The 22383-nt window shown below is 45.1% G+C and overlaps 1 protein-coding gene across 1 annotated transcript in view; it reads left to right on the top strand.

Moving 5' to 3' along the window:
* Positions 1 to 22383, top strand: part of LOC112242514 (adhesion G protein-coupled receptor L1-like) — a gene marked incomplete at its 3' end in the record, with an annotated part of 77180 nt that overhangs the window by 51927 nt on the left and 2870 nt on the right. The window contains exons 14-27 of the mRNA XM_042314951.1: positions 2157 to 2195; positions 5099 to 5279; positions 5744 to 5866; positions 8105 to 8313; positions 8466 to 8657; positions 9091 to 9300; positions 12674 to 12894; positions 13098 to 13164; positions 13256 to 13347; positions 15730 to 15898; positions 18410 to 18565; positions 19229 to 19325; positions 19713 to 19835; positions 21528 to 21548. Coding sequence (XP_042170885.1) covers positions 2157 to 2195; positions 5099 to 5279; positions 5744 to 5866; positions 8105 to 8313; positions 8466 to 8657; positions 9091 to 9300; positions 12674 to 12894; positions 13098 to 13164; positions 13256 to 13347; positions 15730 to 15898; positions 18410 to 18565; positions 19229 to 19325; positions 19713 to 19835; positions 21528 to 21548 — 1900 coding nt within the window. The remainder of the gene's footprint in view (positions 1 to 2156; positions 2196 to 5098; positions 5280 to 5743; positions 5867 to 8104; positions 8314 to 8465; positions 8658 to 9090; positions 9301 to 12673; positions 12895 to 13097; positions 13165 to 13255; positions 13348 to 15729; positions 15899 to 18409; positions 18566 to 19228; positions 19326 to 19712; positions 19836 to 21527; positions 21549 to 22383) is intronic.

The raw sequence follows: 22383 nt of genomic DNA on the forward strand, positions 1-22383 counted from the left end.
ACACACACACACACACACACACACACACACACACATTACAACAAGATACACACACACACACACACATTACAACAAGATACACACACACACACATTACAACAAGATACAACAAGATACACACACACACACACATTACAACAAGGTACACACACACACACATTACAACACACACACACACACACATTACAACAAGATACAACACACACACACACACACATTACAACAAGATACACACACACACACACACATTACAACAAGGTACACACACACACACACACACATTACAACAAGGTACACACACACACATTACAACAAGGTCACACACACATTACAACAAGGTACACACACACATTACAACAAGATACACACACACACACACACAACAAGGTACACACACACGCATTACAACAAGATATACACACACACACACACACAAGGTACACACACACACACACACATTACAACAAGGTACACACAACAAGGTACAACACACACACACACACTACAACAAGGTACACACACACACACACAACACACACAACAAGGTACACACACACACACTACAACAAGGTACACTACAACAAGGTACACACACACACACACACAACAAGGTACACACACACACACTACAACAAGGTACACACACACACACACACACACACTACAACAAGGTACACACACACACACACAAGGTACAACACACACACACACACACACACACACACATTACAACAAGGTATACACACACACACACACATTACAACAAGGTACACACACATGCTACAAGGTACACACAAACAAAACACACTACAACAAGGTACACACACACACGCTACAAGGTACACACAAACAAAACACACTACAACAAGGCACTCACACACACACTACAACAAGGCACACACACACACACTACAAGGTACTCACACACACACACTACAACAAGGTATACACACACACATTACAACAAGGTACACACACACATTACAACAAGGTACACACACACACACACATTACAACAAGGTACACACACATGCAACAAGGTACACACAAACACACACTACAACAAGGTACACACAACATTACAAAGGTACACACACACACACACACATTACAACAAGGTACACACACACACACATTACAACAAGGCACACACACACACACACACACACACATTACAACAAGGTACACACACACATTACAACAAGGTACACACACACATTACAACAAGGTACACACACACACACACACACACATTACAACAAGGTACACACACACACACAGAAAGGTACACACACACATTACAACAAGGTACACACACACACACACACACAGACTCAACAAGGTACACACACACATTACAGAAAGGTACACACACACACACTACAACAAGTACACACACACACACACACAACAAGGTACACACATTACAACAAGGTACACACACACACAGAAAGGTACACACACACACACACACTACAACAAGGTACACACACACACACTACAAGGTACAGAAAGGTCACACACACACACTACAACAAGGTATACACACACACACACACACACACACACACACACACACACACACACACACACACACACACACACACACTACAACAAGGTACACACACACACACTACAACAAGGTACACACACACACACACAAGGTACTCACACACGCACACTACAACAACACACACACACACACACATTACAACAAGGTACACACACGCATTACAGAAAGGTACACACACACACATTACAACAAGGTACACACACATGCTACAAGGTACACACAAACAAAACACACTACAACAAGGTACACACACACACGCTACAAGGTACACACAAACAAAACACACTACAACAAGGCACACACACACACACACACACACACACACACTACAAGGTACTCACACACGCACACTACAACAAGGTACACACACACACACTACAACAAGGCACACACACACTACAACAAGGTACACACACACACTACAACAAGGTACACACACACTACAAGGTACACACACCTTCAGACTGTTGTAAACATTTCACGGTAAGGTCTACACCTGTTGTCTTCGAGTGCATTTGACAAATAACATTTGATTTGATTTGTAGTACTTGTGTTACATAAAGTGTGTTCCTGTCTACTTCAGTTGCAGAAGAGGGAACGCACCTGTAGAGCTTATGTCCAGGTAAACCACAACTCTCTACATATAGTATATATTTAGTATAGTATAGTTACGATAGCATATTTAGTATAACATATTTAGTGTAGTATGTTTAGTATTGTATATTTATATAGTATATTTAGTATAGTATATTTTGTGTTGTATATTCAGTATTGTATATTTAGTATTGCATATTTAGTACCGTATATTTAGTATTGTATCTTTAGTATAGTGTCTTTAGTATTATATATTTAGTATGGTGTATTTAGTATTGTATATTTAGTATTGTATATTTAGTATAGTATATTTAGTATTGCATCTTTAGTATGGTATCTTTAGTATGGTATATTTGCATTGCATATTTAGTATAGTATATTTAGTATCGTTTATTTTAAGTGTAGTATATTTAGTACAGTATATTTTGTATTGCATTTTAAGTATAGTATATGTAGTATGTATATTTAGTATTGTATATTCAGTATAGAATCTTTTATTTAGTATAGTATATTTAGTACAGTATATTTAGTATTGTGTTTTAGTATAGTATCTTTAGTATAGTATATTTAGTATTGTATATTTAGTTTAGTTTATTTAGTATAGTATATTTAGCATAGTATATTTAGTACAGTATATTTATTATTGTATTTTTAGTATAGATCTTTAGTACAGTATATTTAGTGTTGTATATTTAATATAGTATCTTTAGTATAGTATATTTAGTATTGTTTATTTAGTATAGCATTATTATTATTGTATATTTAGTATTGCATATTAAGTATAGTATATGTAGTATGTATATTTAGTATAGTATATTTATTATTGTATATTTAGTATAGTATTTTTAGTACAGTATATTTAGTATTGTATTTTTAGGATAGTATCTTTAGTATAGTATATTTAGTATTGTATATTTAATATAGTATATTTAGTATTGTTTATTTAGTATTGTTTATTTAGTATAGCATTATCCGTATTGTATATTTAGTATAGTATCTTTACTATTGTGTATTTAGTATAGTATCTTTAGTATAGTATCTTTAGTATTGTATATTTAGTATTGTATATTTAGTATACTATCTTTAGTATAGTATTTTTAGCATAGTATCTTTAGTATTGTATATTTAGTATATTATATTTGCTATAGAATATGTAGTATTGTATATTTAGTATTGTACCTTTAGTATAGTATCTTTAGCATTGTTTATTTAGTATAGTATCTTTACTATAGTATCTTTAGTGTAGTATCTTTAGTATTGTATATTTAGTATTGTATATTTAGTATTGTATATTTATTATTGTATATTTAGTATACTATCTTTAGTATAGTATTTTTTGCATATTATCTTTAGTATTGTATATTTAGTATAGCATATTTAGTATTGTATATTTAGTATAGCATATTTAGTATTGTATCTTTACTATAGTATATTTAGTATTGTATATTTAGTATCTTTAGTATATCTTTACTATAGTATCTTTAGTGTAGTATCTTTAGTATTGTATCTTTATTGTATATTTAGTATTGTATATTTAGTGTATATTTAGTATTATCTTTATTTAGTATTGTATATTTAGTATAGCATATTTAGTATTGTATATTTAGTATAGCATATTTAGTATTGTATCTTTACTATAGTATCTTTCGTGTAGTTTCTTTAGTATTGTATATTTAGTATAGTATATTTTAGTATTGTATATTTAGTATTCTATATTTAGTATAGTATATTTAGTATAGTATCTTTAGTAATGTATATTTAGTATTGTATATTTAGTGTAGTATCTTTAGTATTGTATCTTTAGTATTGTATATTTAGTATGGTATCTTTAGTATTGTATATTCAGTATGGTATCTTTAGTATTGTATGTTTAGTATGGTATCTTTAGTATTGTATATTTAGTATTGTATATTTAGTATAGTATCTTTAGTATAGTATCTTTAGTATTGTATATTTAGTATTGTATATTTAGTATAGTATCTTTAGTATAGTATATTTAGTATTGTATATTTAGTATTGTATATTTAGTATAGTATCTTTAGTATTGTATCTTTATTATTGTATATTTAGTATGGTATCTTTAGTATTGTATCTTTAGTATTGTATATTTAGTATTGTATATTTAGTATGGTATATTTAGTATTGTATATTTAGTATGGTATCTTTAGTATTGTATCTATAGTATTGTATATTTAGTATGGTATCTTTAGTGTTGTATATTTAATATGGGATCTTTTGTATTGTATATTTAGTATGGTATATTTAGTATTGTATATTTAGTATAGTATCTTTAGTATTGTATCTTTAGTATTGTATATTTAGTATGGTATCTTTAGTATTGTATATTTAGTATTGTATATTTAGTATAGTATATTTAGTATGGTATATTTAGTATTGTATATTTAGTATGGTATCTTTAGTATTGTATCTTTAGTATTGTATATTTAGTATTGTATATTTAGTATTGTATATTTAGTATAGTATATTTAGTATGGTATATTTAGTATTGTATATTTAGTATGGTATCTTTAGTATTGTATCTTTAGTATTGTATATTTAGTATGGTATCTTTAGTATTGTATATTTAATATGGGATCTTTTGTATTGTATATTTAGTATGGTATCTTTAGTATATGGGTGTGTGAAATATCTCTAGTCCGCACAGGTGATCAGTTCATGAGGCTTTATATGATATAGTCTATACAGTACATAGTATATATATACAGTACCAGTCAAAAGTTTGGACACACCTACTCATTCAAGGGTTTTTCTTTATTTTTACTATTTTCTACATTTTAGAATAATAGTGAAGACATCAAAACTATGAAATAACACATATGGAATCATGTAGTCACCAAAAAGGTATGTATATATATATGTATATATATATATATATATATACATATATATATTTGTGTGTGTCTCTGACAGGCGGTGGTTCAGGTAGTTGATAACCTGTTGGGCCCTGAAGCTCTAGTCTCCTGGGCTGATATGAGGACCACTGACCAATCACGCTCTGCCTCGCTGCTATTGGACGCCATGGAGAAAGGAGCCTTTCTATTGGCTAACAACATCTACGAGGGGCGATTCAGCGACAGAGCGCCCAATGTCGGTAAGTTTGGTGTGTGTGTGTGTCTTAGCAATCTGTTCAGTTTGAAATGTAAAAACGTCCCTGTTTCTCTTTCACGTGTGTATGTATGTGTGTGTGTGTGTGTGTGTGTGTGTGTGCTTGCATCTGTACGTGTGTGTGTGTGCGTGTGCGTGTGCGTGTGTGTGTGTGCTTGCTTCTGTACGTGTGTGTGTGTGTGTGTGTGAGTGCGTGTGCGTGTGTGTGTGTTTGCTTCTGTACGTGTGTGTGTGTGTGTGTGTGTGTGTGTGTGTGTGTGTGTGTGTGTGTGTGTGTGTGTGTGTGTGTGTGTGTGTGTGTGTGTGTGTGTGTGTGTGTGTGTGTGTGTGTGTGTGTGTGTGTGTGTGTGTGTGTGTGTGTGTGTGTGGTGTGTGTGTGTGTGTGTGTGTGTGTGTGTGTGTGTGTGTGTGTGTGTGTGTGTGTGTGTGTGTGTGTGTGTGTGTGTGTAGATCTAGAGGTGTATGTATTGAACACAGAGGCAGACCTACAGGACCTGACGTTCCCTCACTCCTATGACAGTGACAGTGTTCTACAGCTCTCAACTGCGACTCTACAGCAGTACAGCAGCAATGGTCAGTCACACACACACACACACGCGAACGCACAAAGACACACACACACATAAACGCACAGACACACACACACACAAACGCACAAAAGACACACACACAGTCACATACACACACACACACACGAACGCACAAAGACACACACACAGACACACACATGAATGCACAAAGACACACGCAGACACACACGCGCACACACAGGTAAACATACACTCACGCACACACACGTGCATAAACACACACGCACACAGACAGAAACACACACTTAGCCACACACACACACACACACATGATAGTTCTATCTCTCCATCTCTAGGCCAGGTGGAGATAGTTATATCTCTCCTCCTCTCTCCATCTCTAGGCCAGGTGAAGATAGTTATATATCTCCTCTCTCCATCTCTAGGCCAGGTGGAGATAGTTATATCTCTCCTCTCTCCATCTCTAGGCCAGGTGGAGATAGTTATATCTCTCCTCTCTCCATCTCTAGGTCAGGTGAAGATAGTTATATCTCTCCTCCTCCTCTCTCCATCTCTAGGTCAGGTGAAGATAGTTCTATCTCTCCTCTCTCCATCTCTAGGCCAGGTGGAGATAGTTATATCTCTCCTCTCTCCATCTCTAGGCCAGGTGAAGATAGTTATATCTCTCCTCCTCCTCTCTCCATCTCTAGGCCAGGTGAAGATAGTTCTATCTCTCCTCCTCTCTCCATCTCTAGGCCAGGTGAAGATAGAACTATCTCTCCTCCTCTCTCCATCTCTAGGCCAGGTGAAGATAGTTCTCTCTCTCCTCCTCCTCTCTCCATCTCTAGGCCAGGTGAAGATAGTTCTCTCTCTCTCCTCCTCCTCTCTCCATCTCTAGGCCAGGTGAAGATAGTTATATCTCTCCTCTCTCCATCTCTAGGCCAGGTGAAGATAGTTTCTCTCTCTCCTCCTCCTCTCTCCATCTCTAGGCCAGGTGAAGATAGTTATATCTCTCCTCCTCTCTCCATCTCTAGGCCAGGTGAAGATAGTTATCTCTCCTCCTCCTCTCTCCATCTCTAAGCCAGGTGAAGATAGTTATATCTCTCCTCTCTCCATCTCTAGGCCAGGTGAAGATAGTTATCTCTCCTCCTCCTCTCTCCATCTCTAAGCCAGGTGAAGATAGTTATCTCTCTCCTCCTCTCTCCATCTCTAAGCCAGGTGAAGATAGTTATATCTCTCTCCTCTCTCCATCTCTAGGCCAGGTGAAGATAGTATATCTCTCCTCTCTCCATCTCTAGGCCAGGTGAAGATAGTTATCTCTCCTCCTCCTCTCTCCATCTCTAAGCCAGGTGGAGATAGTTATATCTCTCCTCTCCAGCTCTAGGTCAGGTGAAGATAGTAATATATCTCCTCTCTCCATCTCTAGGCCAGGTGAAGATAGTTATCTCTCTCCTCCTCTCTCCATCTCTAGGCCAGGTGAAGATAGTTATATCTCTCCTCTCTCCATCTCTAGGCCAGGTGAAGATAGTTATCTCTCCTCCTCCTCTCTCCATCTCTAAGCCAGGTGAAGATAGTTATCTCTCTCCTCCTCTCTCCATCTCTAAGCCAGGTGAAGATAGTTATATCTCTCCTCCTCTCTCCATCTCTAGGCCAGGTGAAGATAGTTATATCTCTCCTCTCTCCATCTCTAGGCCAGGTGAAGATAGTATCTCTCTCCTCCTCTCTCCATCTCTAGGCCAGGTGGAGATAGTAATATCTCTCCTCTCTCCAGCTCTAGGTCAGGTGAAGATAGTTATATATCTCCTCTCTCCATCTCTAGGCCAGGTTAAAATAGTTCTATCTCTCCTCTCTCCATCTCGGCCAGGTGAGGATAGTTATATCTCTCCTCTCTCCATCTCTAGGTCAGGTGGAGATAGTTATATCTCTCCTCTCTCCATCTCTAGGCCAGGTAAAGATAGTTCTATCTCTCCTCTCTCCATCTCTAGGCCAGGATAGATCTCTCCTCTCTCCATCTCTAGGCCAGTGGAGATAGTTATATCTCTCCTCTCTCCATCTCTAGGCCAGGTGAAGATAGTTATATCTCTCCTCTCTCCATCTCTAGGCAAGGTGAAGATAGTTATATCTCTCCTCCTCCTCTCTCCATCTCTAGGCCAGGTGAAGATAGTTCTATCTCTCCTCCTCTCTCCATCTCTAGGCCAGGTGAAGATAGAACTATCTCTCCTCCTCTCTCCATCTCTAGGCCAGGTGAAGATAGTTCTATCTCTCCTCCTCTCTCCCTCTCTAGGCCAGGTAAAGATAGTTCTATCTCTGTATAAGAACCTTGGATCCTTCCTGACCACTAACAACTCCTCGTTGAGGTTGGAGGCGGGGTTTGTGATTGGCGGTGGCAGGAGCTTGGCGGTGAATTCTCACGTGATCTCGGCTTCTGTCAACAAAGGTTCCAACCGAGTATTCCTCTCTGAACCGGTCGTCTTCACTCTGCGACACCTACAGGTACGTGTGGGGGAGGGGGTTGTGTATGTGTGGTGGGGGAGTGTGTGTGTTTGTGTTTGTGCGTGTGTGTGTGTTTGTGTGTGTGTGCGTGTTTGTGTGTGTGTGTTTGTGTGTGTGTGTGTGTTCAACCCTGTATGTTTATTTGTCTCCAGGTGGAGAACCACTTCAGCCCCAACTGCTCGTTCTGGAACTCCACGGGGTCGGGGGGGTCAGCATCGGGGTCGTCGGGGGGTCGTTGGTCGTCCCAGGGGTGTAAACGGATACACACCAACAACACACACACCACCTGCGCCTGTAACCATCTGTCAACTTACGCTGTCCTGATGACCTACCACCAACCTGCTGTAACTAGCACACACACACACACACAAACACATACACATACACACACACACACACACACACACATACACACACACACACACACAAACACATACACAAACATACACACACACAAACATACACACATATACAAACTCACTCTAATATCACATTTTGATGGTCAAAGAAATGGTTAAATGTTAAAAACTCTCTATCCTTCTTCCCTCCCTCCCCCCCTCCCCTCCCTCCGCCCTCCACCTCCTCTCTTCCCTCCTTCCCCTCCCTCCCTCCCACCCTCCCTCCCACCCTCTACCTCCCCCCCCCCCCCACCCTCTACCTCTTCTCCCTCCCTCCCTCCCTCCCACCCTCTACCTCTCCCCCTCCCTCCCTCCCTCCCACCATCTACCTCCCCCCCCCTACCTCCCTCCCGCCCTCCCTCTCCCCTCCTCTCTCCAGTCTGTAGATGGTATACAGGAGGTTCTGGTCTACGTAGTGTCCTGGGTAGGTATATCCGTAGCCCTGGTGTGCCTTGCAGCCTGCAGTACCTTACTGTGCTGCCAGGGGGCGCCACAGTCGGACCACAGCACCATACACAGGAATCTGTGGGGCAACCTCTTCATCACCGAACTCATCTTCCTCATTGGGGTGGATAAGACACAGTACAGCGTGAGTAAAATCACACACACACACATACAAAGACACACACATCTTCATATGTACATATTCTTATTCATTCCTTTACACTTGTGTGTATTAGATGGTCATTGTGAATTTGTTGATATATTGCTGCACTGTCGGAACTAGAAGCACAAGCATTTCGCTACACTTGCATTAACATCTGCTAACCACGTGTATGTGACCAATACAATTTGATTTGATGTGACATAGTTTTGTCACAACTTATGAGTGAACAAGACTCAGTACAGAGCTTTAGTTCTTATGAGAGGACAAGACTCAGTACAGAGCTTTAGTTCTTATGAGAGGACAAGACTCAGTACAGAGCTTTAGTTCTTATGAGAGGACAAGACTCAGTACAGAGCTTTAGTTCTTATGAGAGGACAAGACTCAGTACAGAGCTTTAGTTCTTATGAGAGGACAAGACTCAGTACAGAGCTTTAGTTCTTATGAGAGGACAAGACTCAGTACAGAGCTTTAGTTCTTATGAGAGGACAAGACTCAGTACAGAGCTTTAGTTCTTATGAGAGGACAAGACTCAGTACAGAGCTTTAGTTCTTATGAGAGGACAAGACTCAGTACAGAGCTTTAGTTCAGACAAGACTTTACAGAGCTTTAGTTCTTATGAGAGGACAAGACTCAGTACAGAGCTTTAGTTCTTATGAGAGGACAAGACTCAGTACAGAGCTTTAGTTCTTATGAGAGGACAAGACTCAGTACAGAGCTTTAGTTCTTATGAGAGGACAAGACTCAGTACAGAGCTTTAGTTCTTATGAGAGGACAAGACTCAGTACAGAGCTTTAGTTCTTATGAGAGGACAAGACTCAGTACAGAGCTTTAGTTCTTATGAGAGGACAAGACTCAGTACAGAGCTTTAGTTCTTATGAGAGGACAAGACTCAGTACAGAGCTTTAGTTCTTATGAGAGGACAAGACTCAGTACAGAGCTTTAGTTCTTATGAGAGGACAAGTTCTTTAGTTCTTATGAGAGGACAAGACTCAGTACAGAGCTTTAGTTCTTATGAGAGGACAAGACAGTACAGAGCTTTAGTTCTTATGAGAGGACAAGACTCAGTACAGAGCTTTAGTTCTTATGAGAGGACAAGACTCAGTACAGAGCTTTAGTTCTTATGAGAGGACAAGACTCAGTACAGAGCTTTAGTTCTTATGAGAGGACAAGACTCAGTACAGAGCTTTAGTTCTTATGAGAGGACAAGACTCAGTACAGAGCTTTAGTTCTTATGAGAGGACAAGACTCAGTACAGAGCTTTAGTTCTTATGAGAGGACAAGACTCAGTACAGAGCTTTAGTTCTTATGAGAGGACAAGACTCAGTACAGAGCTTTAGTTCTTATGAGAGGACAAGACTCAGTACAGAGCTTTAGTTCAGACAAGACTCAGTACAGAGCTTTAGTTCTTATGAGAGGACAAGACTCAGTACAGAGCTTTAGTTCTTATGAGAGGACAAGACTCAGTACAGAGCTTTAGTTCTTATGAGAGGACAAGACTCAGTACAGAGCTTTAGTTCTTATGAGAGGACAAGACTCAGTACAGAGCTTTAGTTCTTATGAGAGGACAAGACTCAGTACAGAGCTTTAGTTCTTAGTACAGAGCTTTGTTCTTATGAGAGGACAAGACTCAGTACAGAGCTTTAGTTCTTATGAGAGGACAAGACTCAGTACAGAGCTTTAGTTCTTATGAGAGGACAAGACTCAGTACAGAGCTTTAGTTCTTATGAGAGGACAAGATCAGTACAGCTTTAGTTCTTATTTACAGAGCTTTAGTTCTTATGAGAGGACAAGACTCAGTACAGAGCTTTAGTTCTTATGAGAGGACAAGACTCAGTACAGAGCTTTAGTTCTTATGAGAGGACAAGACTCAGTACAGAGCTTTAGTTCTTATGAGAGGACAAGACTCAGTACAGAGCTTTAGTTCTTATGAGAGGACAAGACTCAGTACAGAGCTTTAGTTCTTATGAGAGGACAAGACTCAGTACAGAGCTTTAGTTCTTATGAGAGGACAAGACTCAGTACAGAGCTTTAGTTCTTATGAGAGGACAAGACTCAGTACAGAGCTTTAGTTCTTATGAGAGGACAAGACTCAGTACAGAGCTTTAGTTCTTATGAGAGGACAAGACTCAGTACAGAGCTTTAGTTCTTATGAGAGGACAAGACTCAGTACAGAGCTTTAGTTCTTATGAGAGGACAAGACTCAGTACAGAGCTTTAGTTCTTGAGATGAGAGGACAAGACTCAGTACAGAGCTTTAGTTCTTATGAGAGGACAAGACTCAGTACAGAGCTTTAGTTCTTATGAGAGGACAAGACTCAGTACAGAGAGTTCAAGACTCAGTACAGAGCTTTAGTTCTTATGAGAGGACAAGACTCAGTACAGAGCTTTAGTTCTTATGAGAGGACAAGACTCAGCTTTAGTTCTTATGAGAGGACAAGACTCAGTACAGAGCTTTAGTTCTTATGAGAGGACAAGACTCAGTACAGAGCTTTAGTTCTTATGAGAGGACAAGACTCAGTACAGAGCTTTAGTTCTTATGAGAGGACAAGACTCAGTACAGAGCTTTAGTTCAGTGTTCTTATGAGAGGACAAGACTCAGTACAGAGCTTTAGTTCTTATGAGAGGACAAGACTCAGTACAGAGCTTTAGTTCTTATGAGAGGACAAGACTCAGTACAGAGCTTTAGTTCTTATGAGAGGACAAGACTCAGTACAGAGCTTTAGTTCTTATGAGAGGACAAGACTCAGTACAGAGCTTTAGTTCTTATGAGAGGACAAGACTCAGTACAGAGCTTTAGTTCTTGTTGATCCAGTCAGTAACTGAAATGTTCCTCAGTGTTTCTTCATGTGTCGTTACTTCAGCAGTATGAAGGGAGGGATTTCTGTCCTGCCAATAAAATATTTTGAATTTAATTGAATTCCCTCTCCTCCGCCCTCTCCACCTCTCCCTCTATCCTCCCTCTCTCCTCCCCCTCTCCCCCCTTTCCTCCCCCTTCCTCTCCTCCCCCTCTCCTCCCCCTCTCCTCCCCTCTCCTTCCCCTCTCCTCCCCTCTCCTCCCCCTCTCCTCCCCTCTCCTCCCCTCCCCCCTCTCCCCCCTCTCCTCCCCCTCCCCTCTCCTCCCCCTCCCCTCCCCTCTCCTCCCCCTCTCCTCCCCTTTCCTCCCCCTCTCCTCTCCTCTCCTCCCCCTCTCCTCCCCCTCTCCTCACCCTCTCCTCCCCCTCTCCTCCCTCTCCTCCCCCTCTCCTCCCCCTCTCCCACCCTCTCCTCCCCCTCTCCTCCCCTTTCCTCCCCCCCTCCTCTCCCCCCTCTCCTCCCCCTCTCCTCACCCTCTCCTCCCTCTCTCCTCCCCTCTCTAGGTAGCGTGTCCAGTCTTTGCAGGTCTGCTCCATTTCTCCCTGCTCTCTGTGTTCTGTTGGTTATGCCTGGAGGCAGTGGAACTCTACTTACTGCAGGGGGAGCTCTTTGAAGGACGGACCTCTAGGAGGAAGTACTTCTATCTCTGCGGCTACTTCCTGCCAGGGGTGGTCGTGGCCGTTTCCGCCGCCATCGACTACAGGGGCTACGGCACCCGGACCGTGTAAGTGGCAGAGAGTGTGTGTGGTGGGGGGGAGGATGTGTGTGTGAGTATTGATTTGAAATCTCTGCTGTATTGTGTGTGTGTCAAAACTTATACTGACTATGCTGTATTGTGTGTGTGTGTGTGTGTGTGTGTGTGTGTGTGTGTGTGTGTGTGTGTGTGTGTGTGTGTGTGTGTGTGTGTGTGTGTGTGTGTGTGTGTAGGTGTTGGCTGCAGATGGACAACTACTTCATCTGGAGTTTCCTGGGTCCTGTATCTGTCATTATAATGGTGAGACAAACACACACACTCTCACATGTGAGCACACACATACACATGAGATTGACCTCTCACCTCTGACCTCTGACCCTGTGACCCCCAGCTGAACCTGGTTGTCTTGGTGATGACTCTTCACAAGATGGTGCACAGCTCCTCCGCCCTCAAACCCGACTCCAGTCGTCACGACAACCTCAGGTGAGCCCCGCCCCCTGGCACATATGTGACAGGCATGATTGGTTGTTTGTTTTGGGCAGGGAGGGACAGAAAGGCTCATGGGAAGTGGTAGAAACAGGGAGAAGTAACAGAGGACTCAAATAGTGAAAAGTAGAAGATGTGAGGCTTAAAAAGTTATGTCAAAATAACATGACATAACATCTTCTCCTTCTGCTCCCTCCCTAACCCCCACCTCCCTCTCTCTCTCTCTCCCTAACCCCCACCTCCCTCTCTCTCTCCCCTAACCCCCACCTCCCCTCTCTCTCTCTCCCTAACCCCCACCTCCCCCCTCTCTCTCTCCCTAACCCCCACCTCCCCCTCTCTCTCTCTCCCTAACCCCCACCTCCCCCTCTCTCTCTCTCCCTAACCCCCACCTCCCCTCTCTCTCTCTCCCTAACCCCCACCTCCCCTCTCTCTCCCTAACCCCCACCTCCTCTCTCTCTCCCCCTAACCCCCACCTCCCTCTCTCTCTCTCCTCCCTAACCCCCACCTCCCTCTCTCTCTCCCCCTAACCCCCACCTCCCTCTCTCTCTCCCCCTAACCCCCACCTCCCTCTCTCTCTCCCCCTAACCCCCACCTCTCTCTCTCTCTCCCTAACCCCCACCCCCACCTCCCTCTCTCCCTCTCTCTCCCTAACCCCCACCTCCCTCTCTCTCTCCCTAACCCCCCACCTCCTCTCTCTCTCTCTCCCTAACCCCCACCTCCCTCTCTCTCTCCCTAACCCCCCCTCCTCTCTCTCTCTCTCCCTAACCCCCACCTCCCTCTCTCTCTCTCCCTAACCCCCACCTCCCTCTCTCTCTCCCTAACCCCCACCTCTCTCTCCTCTCCCTAACCCCCACCTCCTCTCTCTCTCTCTCCCTAACCCCCACCTCCCCTCTCTCTCCTCCCTAACCCCCACCTCCCTCTCTCTCTCTCTCCCTAACCCCCACCTCCTCTCTCTCTCTCTCCCTAACCCCCACCTCCCTCTCTCTCTCCCCCTAACCCCCCCTCCCTCCTCTCTCTCTCTCCCTAACCCCCCCACCTCCCTCTCTCTCTCCCTAACCCCCACCTCCCTCTCTCTCTCTCTCCCTAACCCCCACCTCCCCTCTCTCTCTCTCTCCCTAACCCCCACCTCCCCTCTCTCTCTCCCTAACCCCCACCTCCCCTCTCTCCCCCTAACCCCCACCTCCCCTCTCTCTCTCTCCCTAACCCCCACCTCCCTCTCTCTCTCTCCCTAACCCCCACCTCCCTCTCTCTCTCTCTCCCTAACCCCCCCTCTCTCTCTCTCTCTCTCCCTAACCCCCACCTCCTCTCTCTCTCTCTCCCTAACCCCCACCTCCCCTCTCTCTCTCTCTCCCTAACCCCCACCTCCCTCTCTCTCTCTCTCCCTAACCCCCACCTCCCTCTCTCTCTCTCTCCCTAACCCCCACCTCCCTCTCTCTCTCTCCCTAACCCCCACCTCCCTCTCTCTCTCTCTCCCTAACCCCACCTCCCTCTCTCTCTCTCCTAACCCCCACCTCCCTCTCTCTCTCTCCCTAACCCCCACCTCCCTCTCTCTCTCTCCCTCCCCCCACCTCCCTCTCTCTCTCTCTCTCCTAACCCCACCTCCCTCTCTCTCTCTCCCTAACCCCCCCTCCCTCTCTCTCTCTCTCCTAACCCCCACCCTCCTCTCTCTCTCTCTCTCCCTAACCCCCACCTCCCTCTCTCTCTCTCTCTCCTAACCCCACCTCCCTCTCTCTCTCTCTCTCCCTAACCCCCACCTCCCTCTCTCTCTCTCTCTCCCTAACCCCCACCTCCCTCTCTCTCTCTCTCCCTAACCCCCACCTCCCTCTCTCTCTCTCTCTCCCTAACCCCCACCTCCCCTCTCTCTCCCCCTAACCCCCACCTCCCTCTCTCTCTCTCCCCCTAACCCCCACCTCCCTCTCTCTCTCCCTAACCCCTCCCCCTCCTCCCTAACCCCCCCCCTCTCTCTCTCCTCCCTAACCCCCACCTCCCCCTCTCTCCTCCCCCCTAATCCCCACCTCCTCTCTCTCTCCTCCCTAACCCCCACCTCCCCCTCTCTCTCTCCTCCCTAACCTCCCCCTCCCTCTCTCTCTCCTCCCTAACCCCCACCTCCCCCTCTCTCTCTCCCCCTTAACCCCCACCTCCATCTCTCTCTCCTCCCTAACCCCCACCTCCCCCTCTCTCTCTCCCCCTTAACCCCCCACCTCCCTCTCTCTCTCCTCCCTAACCCCCACCTCCCTCTCTCTCTCTCCTCCCTAACCTCCCCCTCTCTCTCTCCTCCCTTATCCCCACCCCCTCTTTCTCCTCCATGCCTCTAAACCTCTCCCCATCTCCCCCTCCTCTCTTTCTCCCCCTCCCTCTCCTCTTTCTCCCTCTCTACAGAGCGTGGACTGTGGGTTCGCTCACCCTCCTCTTCCTCCTGGTGGTGACCTGGTCTCTGGGGCTCGTCTTCCTCTCATCTCCCTCTCTCCTCCTCTCCTACCTCTTCTCCTCCCTTAACACGGCCCAGGCTCTGCTCATCACAATACTGTTCTGTACACTCACTAGGAAGGTAGGTGGGCTCTCAATACTGTCCTGTACACTCACTAGGAAGGTAGGTGGGGTCTCAATACTGTCCTGTACACTCACTAGGAAGGTAGGTGGGCTCTCAATACTGTCTGTACACTCACTAGGAAGGTAGGTGGGGTCTCAATACTGTCCTGTACACTCACTAGGAAGGTAGGTGGGGTCTCAATACTGTCCTGTACACTCACTAGGAAGGTAGGTGGGGTCTCAATACTGTCCTGTACAGTCACTAGGAAGGTAGGTGGGCTCTCAATACTGTCCTGTACACTCACTAGGAAGGTAGGTGGGGTCTCTCACAGTCACTGTCCTGTACAGTCACTAGGAAGGTAGGTGGGGTCTCAATACTGTCCTGTACAGTCACTAGGAAGGTAGGTGGGGTACTGTCCTGTACAGTCACTAGGAAGGTAGGTGGGGTCTCAATACTGTCCTGTACACTCACTAGGAAGGTAGGTGGGGTCTCAATACTGTCCTGTACACTCACTAGGAAGGTAGGTGGGGTCTCAATACTGTCCTGTACACTCACTAGGAAGGTAGGTGGGCTCTCAATACTGTCTGTACACTCACTAGGAAGGTAGGTGGGGTCTCAATACTGTCCTGTACACTCACTAGGAAGGTAGGTGGGGTCTCAATACTGTCCTGTACAGTCACTAGGAAGGTAGGTGGGCTCTCAATACTGTCCTGTACACTCACTAGGAAGGTAGGTGGGCTCTCAATACTGTCCTGTACACTCACTAGGAAGGTAGGTGGGCTCTCAATACTGTCCTGTACACTCACTAGGAAGGTAGGTGGGGTCTCAATACTGTCTGTACACTCACTAGGAAGGTAGGTGGGGTCTCAATACTGTCCTGTACACTCACTAGGAAGGTAGGTGGGGTCTCAATACTGTCCTGTACACTCACTAGGAAGGTAGGTGGGGTCTCAATACTGTCTGTACACTCACTAGGAAGGTAGGTGGGGTCTCACTACTGTCTCTCACCAGGAAGAGGTGGGGTCTCAATACTGTCTCTCACCAGGAAGAGGTGGGGTCTCAATACTGTCTCTCACCAGGAAGAGGTGGGGTCTCAATACTGTCTCTCACCAGGAAGAGGTGGGTCTCAGTACTGTCTCTCACCAGGAAGAGGTGGGGTCTCAACACTGTCTCTCACCAGGAAGAGGTGGGGTCTCAGTACTGTCTCTCACCAGGAAGAGGTGGGGTCTCAATACTGTCTCTCACCAGGAAGAGGTGGGGTCTCAGTACTGTCTCTCACCAGGAAGAGGTGGGGTCTCAGTTGTCTCTCACCAGGAAGAGGTGGGGTCTCAGTACTGTCTCTCACCAGGAAAGGTGGGGTCTCAGTACTGTCTCTCACCAGGAAGAGGTGGGGTCTCAGTACTGTCTCTCACCAGGAACTGTCTCTCACCAGGAAGAGGTGGGGGTACTGTCTCTCACCAGGAAGAGGTGGGGTCTCAGTACTGTCTCTCACCAGGAAGAGGTGGGGTCTCAGTACTGTCTCTCACCAGGAAGAGGTGGGGTCTCAGTACTGTCTCTCACCAGGAAGAGGTGGGGTCTCAGTACTGTCTCTCACCAGGAAGAGGTGGGGTCTCAATACTGTCTCTCACCAGGAAGAGGTGGGGTCTCAGTACTGTCTCTCACCAGGAAGAGGTGGGGTCTCAGTACTGTCTCTCACCAGGAAGAGGTGGGGTCTCAGTACTGTCTCTCACCAGGAAGAGGTGGGGTCTCAGTACTGTCTCTCACCAGGAAGAGGTGGGGTCTCAGTACTGTCTCTCACCAGGAAGAGGTGGGGTCTCAGTACTGTCTCTCACCAGGAAGAGGTGGGGTCTCAGTACTGTCTCTCACCAGGAAGAGGTGGGGTCTCAGTACTGTCTCTCACCAGGAAGAGGTGGGGGTACTGTCTCTCACCAGGAAGAGGTGGGGTCTCAGTACTGTCTCTCACCAGGAAGAGGTGGGGTCTCAGTACTGTCTCTCACCAGGAAGAGGTGGGGTCTCTACTGTCTCTCACCAGGAAGAGGTGGGGTCTCAGTACTGTCTCTCACCAGGAAGAGGTGGGGTCTCAGGTCTCAGGTGGGGTCTGTCTCTCACCAGGAAGAGGTGGGGTCTCAGTACTGTCTCTCACCAGGAAGAGGTGGGGTCTCAGTACTGTCTCTCACCAGGAAGAGGTGGGGTCTCAGTACTGTCTCTCACCAGGAAGAGGTGGGGTCTCAGTACTGTCTCTCACCAGGAAGAGGTGGGGTCTCAGTACTGTCTCTCACCAGGAAGAGGTGGGGTCTCAGTACTGTCTCTCACCAGGAAGAGTGGGGTCTCAGGACTGTCTCTCACCAGGAAGAGGTGGGGTCTCAGTACTGTCTCTCACCAGGAAGAGGTGGGGTCTCAGTACTGTCTCTCACCAGGAAGAGGTGGGGTCTCAGTACTGTCTCTCACCAGGAAGAGGTGAGGCTGATCTTGTATTGTATTATATTTGCTATGTGTTTCAGTAAATACGGTGTGTTGATGTTTGTCCAGGGCCATAAGGACTATGGGAAGTGTGTGCGTCACTCCCAGTGCTGTGACTGTTCCTCCACCACCAGTTCACCTGGCTCTGTGAAGGGCGCCGCCCTACGGGCCAACAGCCGCTACTGCAATACCAACCAGGCACGCAGGGCTACTGCTAACAGACAGGTACACATACACACATACACAACAGCACGCAGGGCTACTGCTAACAGACAGGTACACACACACACACACACAACAGCACGTAGGGCTACTGCTAACAGACAGGTACACACACACAACAGCACGCAGGGCTACTGCTAACAGACAGGTACACACACACACACACACACAGCACGTAGGGCTACTGCTAACAGACAGGTACACACACACAACAGCACGCAGGGCAACTGCTAACAGACAGGTACACACACACACACACAACAGCACGCAGGGCTACTGCTAACAGACAGGTACACACACACAACAGCACGCAGGGCTACTGCTAACAGACAGGTACACACACACACACAACAGCACGACAGGGCTACTGCTAACAGACAGGTACACACACACACAACAGCATGCAGGGCTACTGCTAACAGACAGGTACACACACACACACTGCACGCAGGGCTACTGCTAACAGACAGGTACACACACACACACACAACAGCACGCAGGGCTACTGCTAACAGACAGGTACACACACACAACGGCACGCAGAACTCCCACTAACAGAAAGGTACACAAACACACAGTGACTTCCTGATGAAAGCTATGAGTGTGTTGTAAACCAAGTGTGTGTGCGTGTGTGTGTGCGTGTGCGTGTGTGTGTGTGTGTTGCAGAGTCGCATTAGGAGGATGTGGAACGATACAGTGCGCAGACAGACTGAGTCTTCCTTCATAGCTGCTGATGTCAACACCACACCTACACTCAACAGAGGTCAGTCCTCTCCTCCTTCTCATCCTCCTCTCCTAGCCCTCTCCTCCTTCTCATCCCCCTCTCCTCTACTCCTCTCCTCTAGTCCTCTCCTCTACTCCTCTCCTCTAGTCCTCTCCTCTACTCCTCTCCTCTAGTCCTCTCCTCTAGTCCTCTCCTCTACTCCTCTCCTCTAGTCCTCTCCTCCTCTGGTTCTCTCCTCTTTCTTCCCCTATTTCGTGTTCTCTTCTTTTAGCGTCTTTCCTTAACTCTCCTCCCCCTCTCCCTCTCTCCCCCTCTCTCCCCCCCTCTCCCCCTCCCCCCCCCGTCTCTCTCTCTCCCCCTCTCTCTCTGTCTCTCTCTCCCCCTCTCCCTCTCTCCCCCTCTCTCTCTCCCCCTCTCTCTCTCTAGCTGGCCTGGGTAACCATTTCCTGACTAACCCAGTGTTACAGACTCACCCTAGAGTCTCTCCTTATGACAGCCTACTGGCTCAGGGCTACAGCCAGCCCTCCCCTGGCCTCTTCACCTCTACTGGTACATCTATCTATCTGTATATCTATCTGTATATCTATCTGTATATCTATCTGTATATCTATCTGTATATCTATCTGTATATCTATCTGTATATCTATCTGTATATCTATCTGTCTATCTATCTGTATATCTATCTGTATATCTATCTGTATATCTATCTCTGTATATCTATCTGTATATCTATCTGTATATCTATCTGTATATCTATCTGTATATCTATCTGTATATCTATCTATCTGTATATCTATCTGTATATCTATCTGTATATCTATCTGTATATCTATCTGTATATCTATCTATCTGTATATCTATCTCTCTATCTATCTGTATATCTATCTATCTGTACATCTATCTATCTGTATATCTATCTCTCTATCTATCTGTATATCTATCTCTCTATCTATCTGTACATCTATCTATCTGTATATCTATCTCTCTATCTATCTGTATATCTATCTGTATATCTATCTGTATATCTATCTGTATATCTATCTGTATATCTATCTGTATATCTGTATATCTATCTGTATATCTATCTATCTATCTGTATATCTATCTGTATATCTATCTATCTCTCTATCTGTATATCTATCTGTATATCTATCTGTCTATCTATCTACGGTCTCTCTCTCTGTCTATCTGTCTATCTACCTGTCTGTATCTCTCTCTCTCTATCTATCTGTATGTCTGTCTGTATCTCTATCTCATCTATCTATCTGTCTGTCTCTCTCTCTATCTACTCTGTCTGTCTATCTGTATATCACTACCTGTCTGTCTCTCTATCTCACTACTTGTCTATCTATCTATCTCTCTATCTATCTATCCATCTCTCTGTGTCTGTCTGTCTGCGTGTCTGTTTGTCTGTCTCTCTGACGGTCTCTCTCTCTGTCTCTCTCTCTATCTCACTACCTGTCTGTCTGTCTCTCTGACTGTCTCTCTCTCGTTGTCTCTCTCTCTACCTCACTACCTGTCTGTCTGTCTCTCTATCTCACTACCTGTCTGTCTGTCTCTCTGACGGTCTCTCTCTCTCTCTGTCTCTCTCTCTCTTTGTCTCTCTCTCTACCTCACTACCTGTCTGTCTGTCTGTCTATCTCACTACCTGTCTGTCTCTCTCTCTATCTCACTACCTGTCTGTCTCTCTCTCTATCTCACTACCTGTCTGTCTCTCTCTCTATCTCACTACCTGTCTGTCTCTCTCTCTATCTCACTACCTGTCTGTCTCTCTCTCTATCTCACTACCTGTCTGTCTCTCTCTCTATCTCACTACCTGTCTGTCTCTCTCTCTATCTCACTACCTGTCTGTCTCTCTCTCTATCTCACTACCTGTCTGTCTCTCTCTCTATCTCACTACCTGTCTGTCTCTCTCTCTATCTCACTACCTGTCTGTCTCTCTCTCTATCTCACTACCTGTCTGTCTCTCTCTCTATCTCACTACCTGTCTGTCTCTCTCTCTATCTCACTACCTGTCTGTCTCTCTCTCCCATCTCCTCTCTTTCTCTGCCTTATTCTTATTTTCAGTTCAGTCTGCATGTTTACGTTATTAAAAAGTCAGTCTGTTGTTTGTCAGTCTGTCTCTGACTGTCCGTCTTTCCTTTCCTGTCCTGACCTGTCCTTTCCTGTCCTGATCGGTCCTGTCCTGTCCTGTCCTGACCTGTCCTTTCCGGTCCTGATCGGTCCTGTCCTGACCTACAGGGACCTTCAGAGACATACAGAGTATGCCCTCCTCCTTTACCTCCTGTTGTACCAGTCTGTTGTATTTACAGATGTAATATATATATATATATATATATATATATATATATATATATATATATGTGTTGGTTGATCAGTCTGTTGTATTTACAGATGTAATATATACAGTGGGGCAAACAAGTATTTAGTCAGCCACCAATTGTGCAAGTTCTCCCACTTAAAAAGATGAGAGAGGCCTGTAATTTTCATCATAGGTACACTTCAACTATGACAGACAAAATGAGAAAAAAATCCAGAAAATCACATTGTAGGATTTTTTATGAATTTATTTGCAAATTATAGTGGAAAATAAGTAATTTGGTCAATAACAAAAGTTTATCTCGATACTTTGTTATATACCCTTTGTTGGCAATGACAGAGGTCAAATGTTTTCTGTAAGTCTTCACAAGGTTTTCACACACTGTTGCTGGTATTTTGGCCCATTCCTCCATGCAGATCTCCTCTAGAGCAGTGATGTTTTGGGGCTGTTGCTGGGCAACACGGACTTTCAACTCCCTCCAAAAATGTTCTATGGGGTTGAGATCTGGAGACTGGCTAGGCCACTCCAGGACCTTGAAATGCTTCTTACGAAGCCACTCCTTCATTGCCCGGGCGGTGTGTTTGGGATCATTGTCATGCTGAAAGACCCAGCCACGTTTCATCTTCAATGCCCTTGCTGATGGAAGGAGGTTTTCACTCAAAATCTCACGATACATGGCCCCATTCATTCTTTCCTTTACACGGATCAGTCGTCCTGGTCCCATTGCAGAAAAACAGCCCCAAAGCATGACGTTTCCACCCCCATGCTTTACAGTAG

The sequence above is a fragment of the Oncorhynchus tshawytscha genome, unplaced genomic scaffold (assembly GCF_018296145.1).
Source record: "Oncorhynchus tshawytscha isolate Ot180627B unplaced genomic scaffold, Otsh_v2.0 Un_contig_3807_pilon_pilon, whole genome shotgun sequence".
NCBI classification, from domain to species: domain Eukaryota; kingdom Metazoa; phylum Chordata; class Actinopteri; order Salmoniformes; family Salmonidae; genus Oncorhynchus; species Oncorhynchus tshawytscha.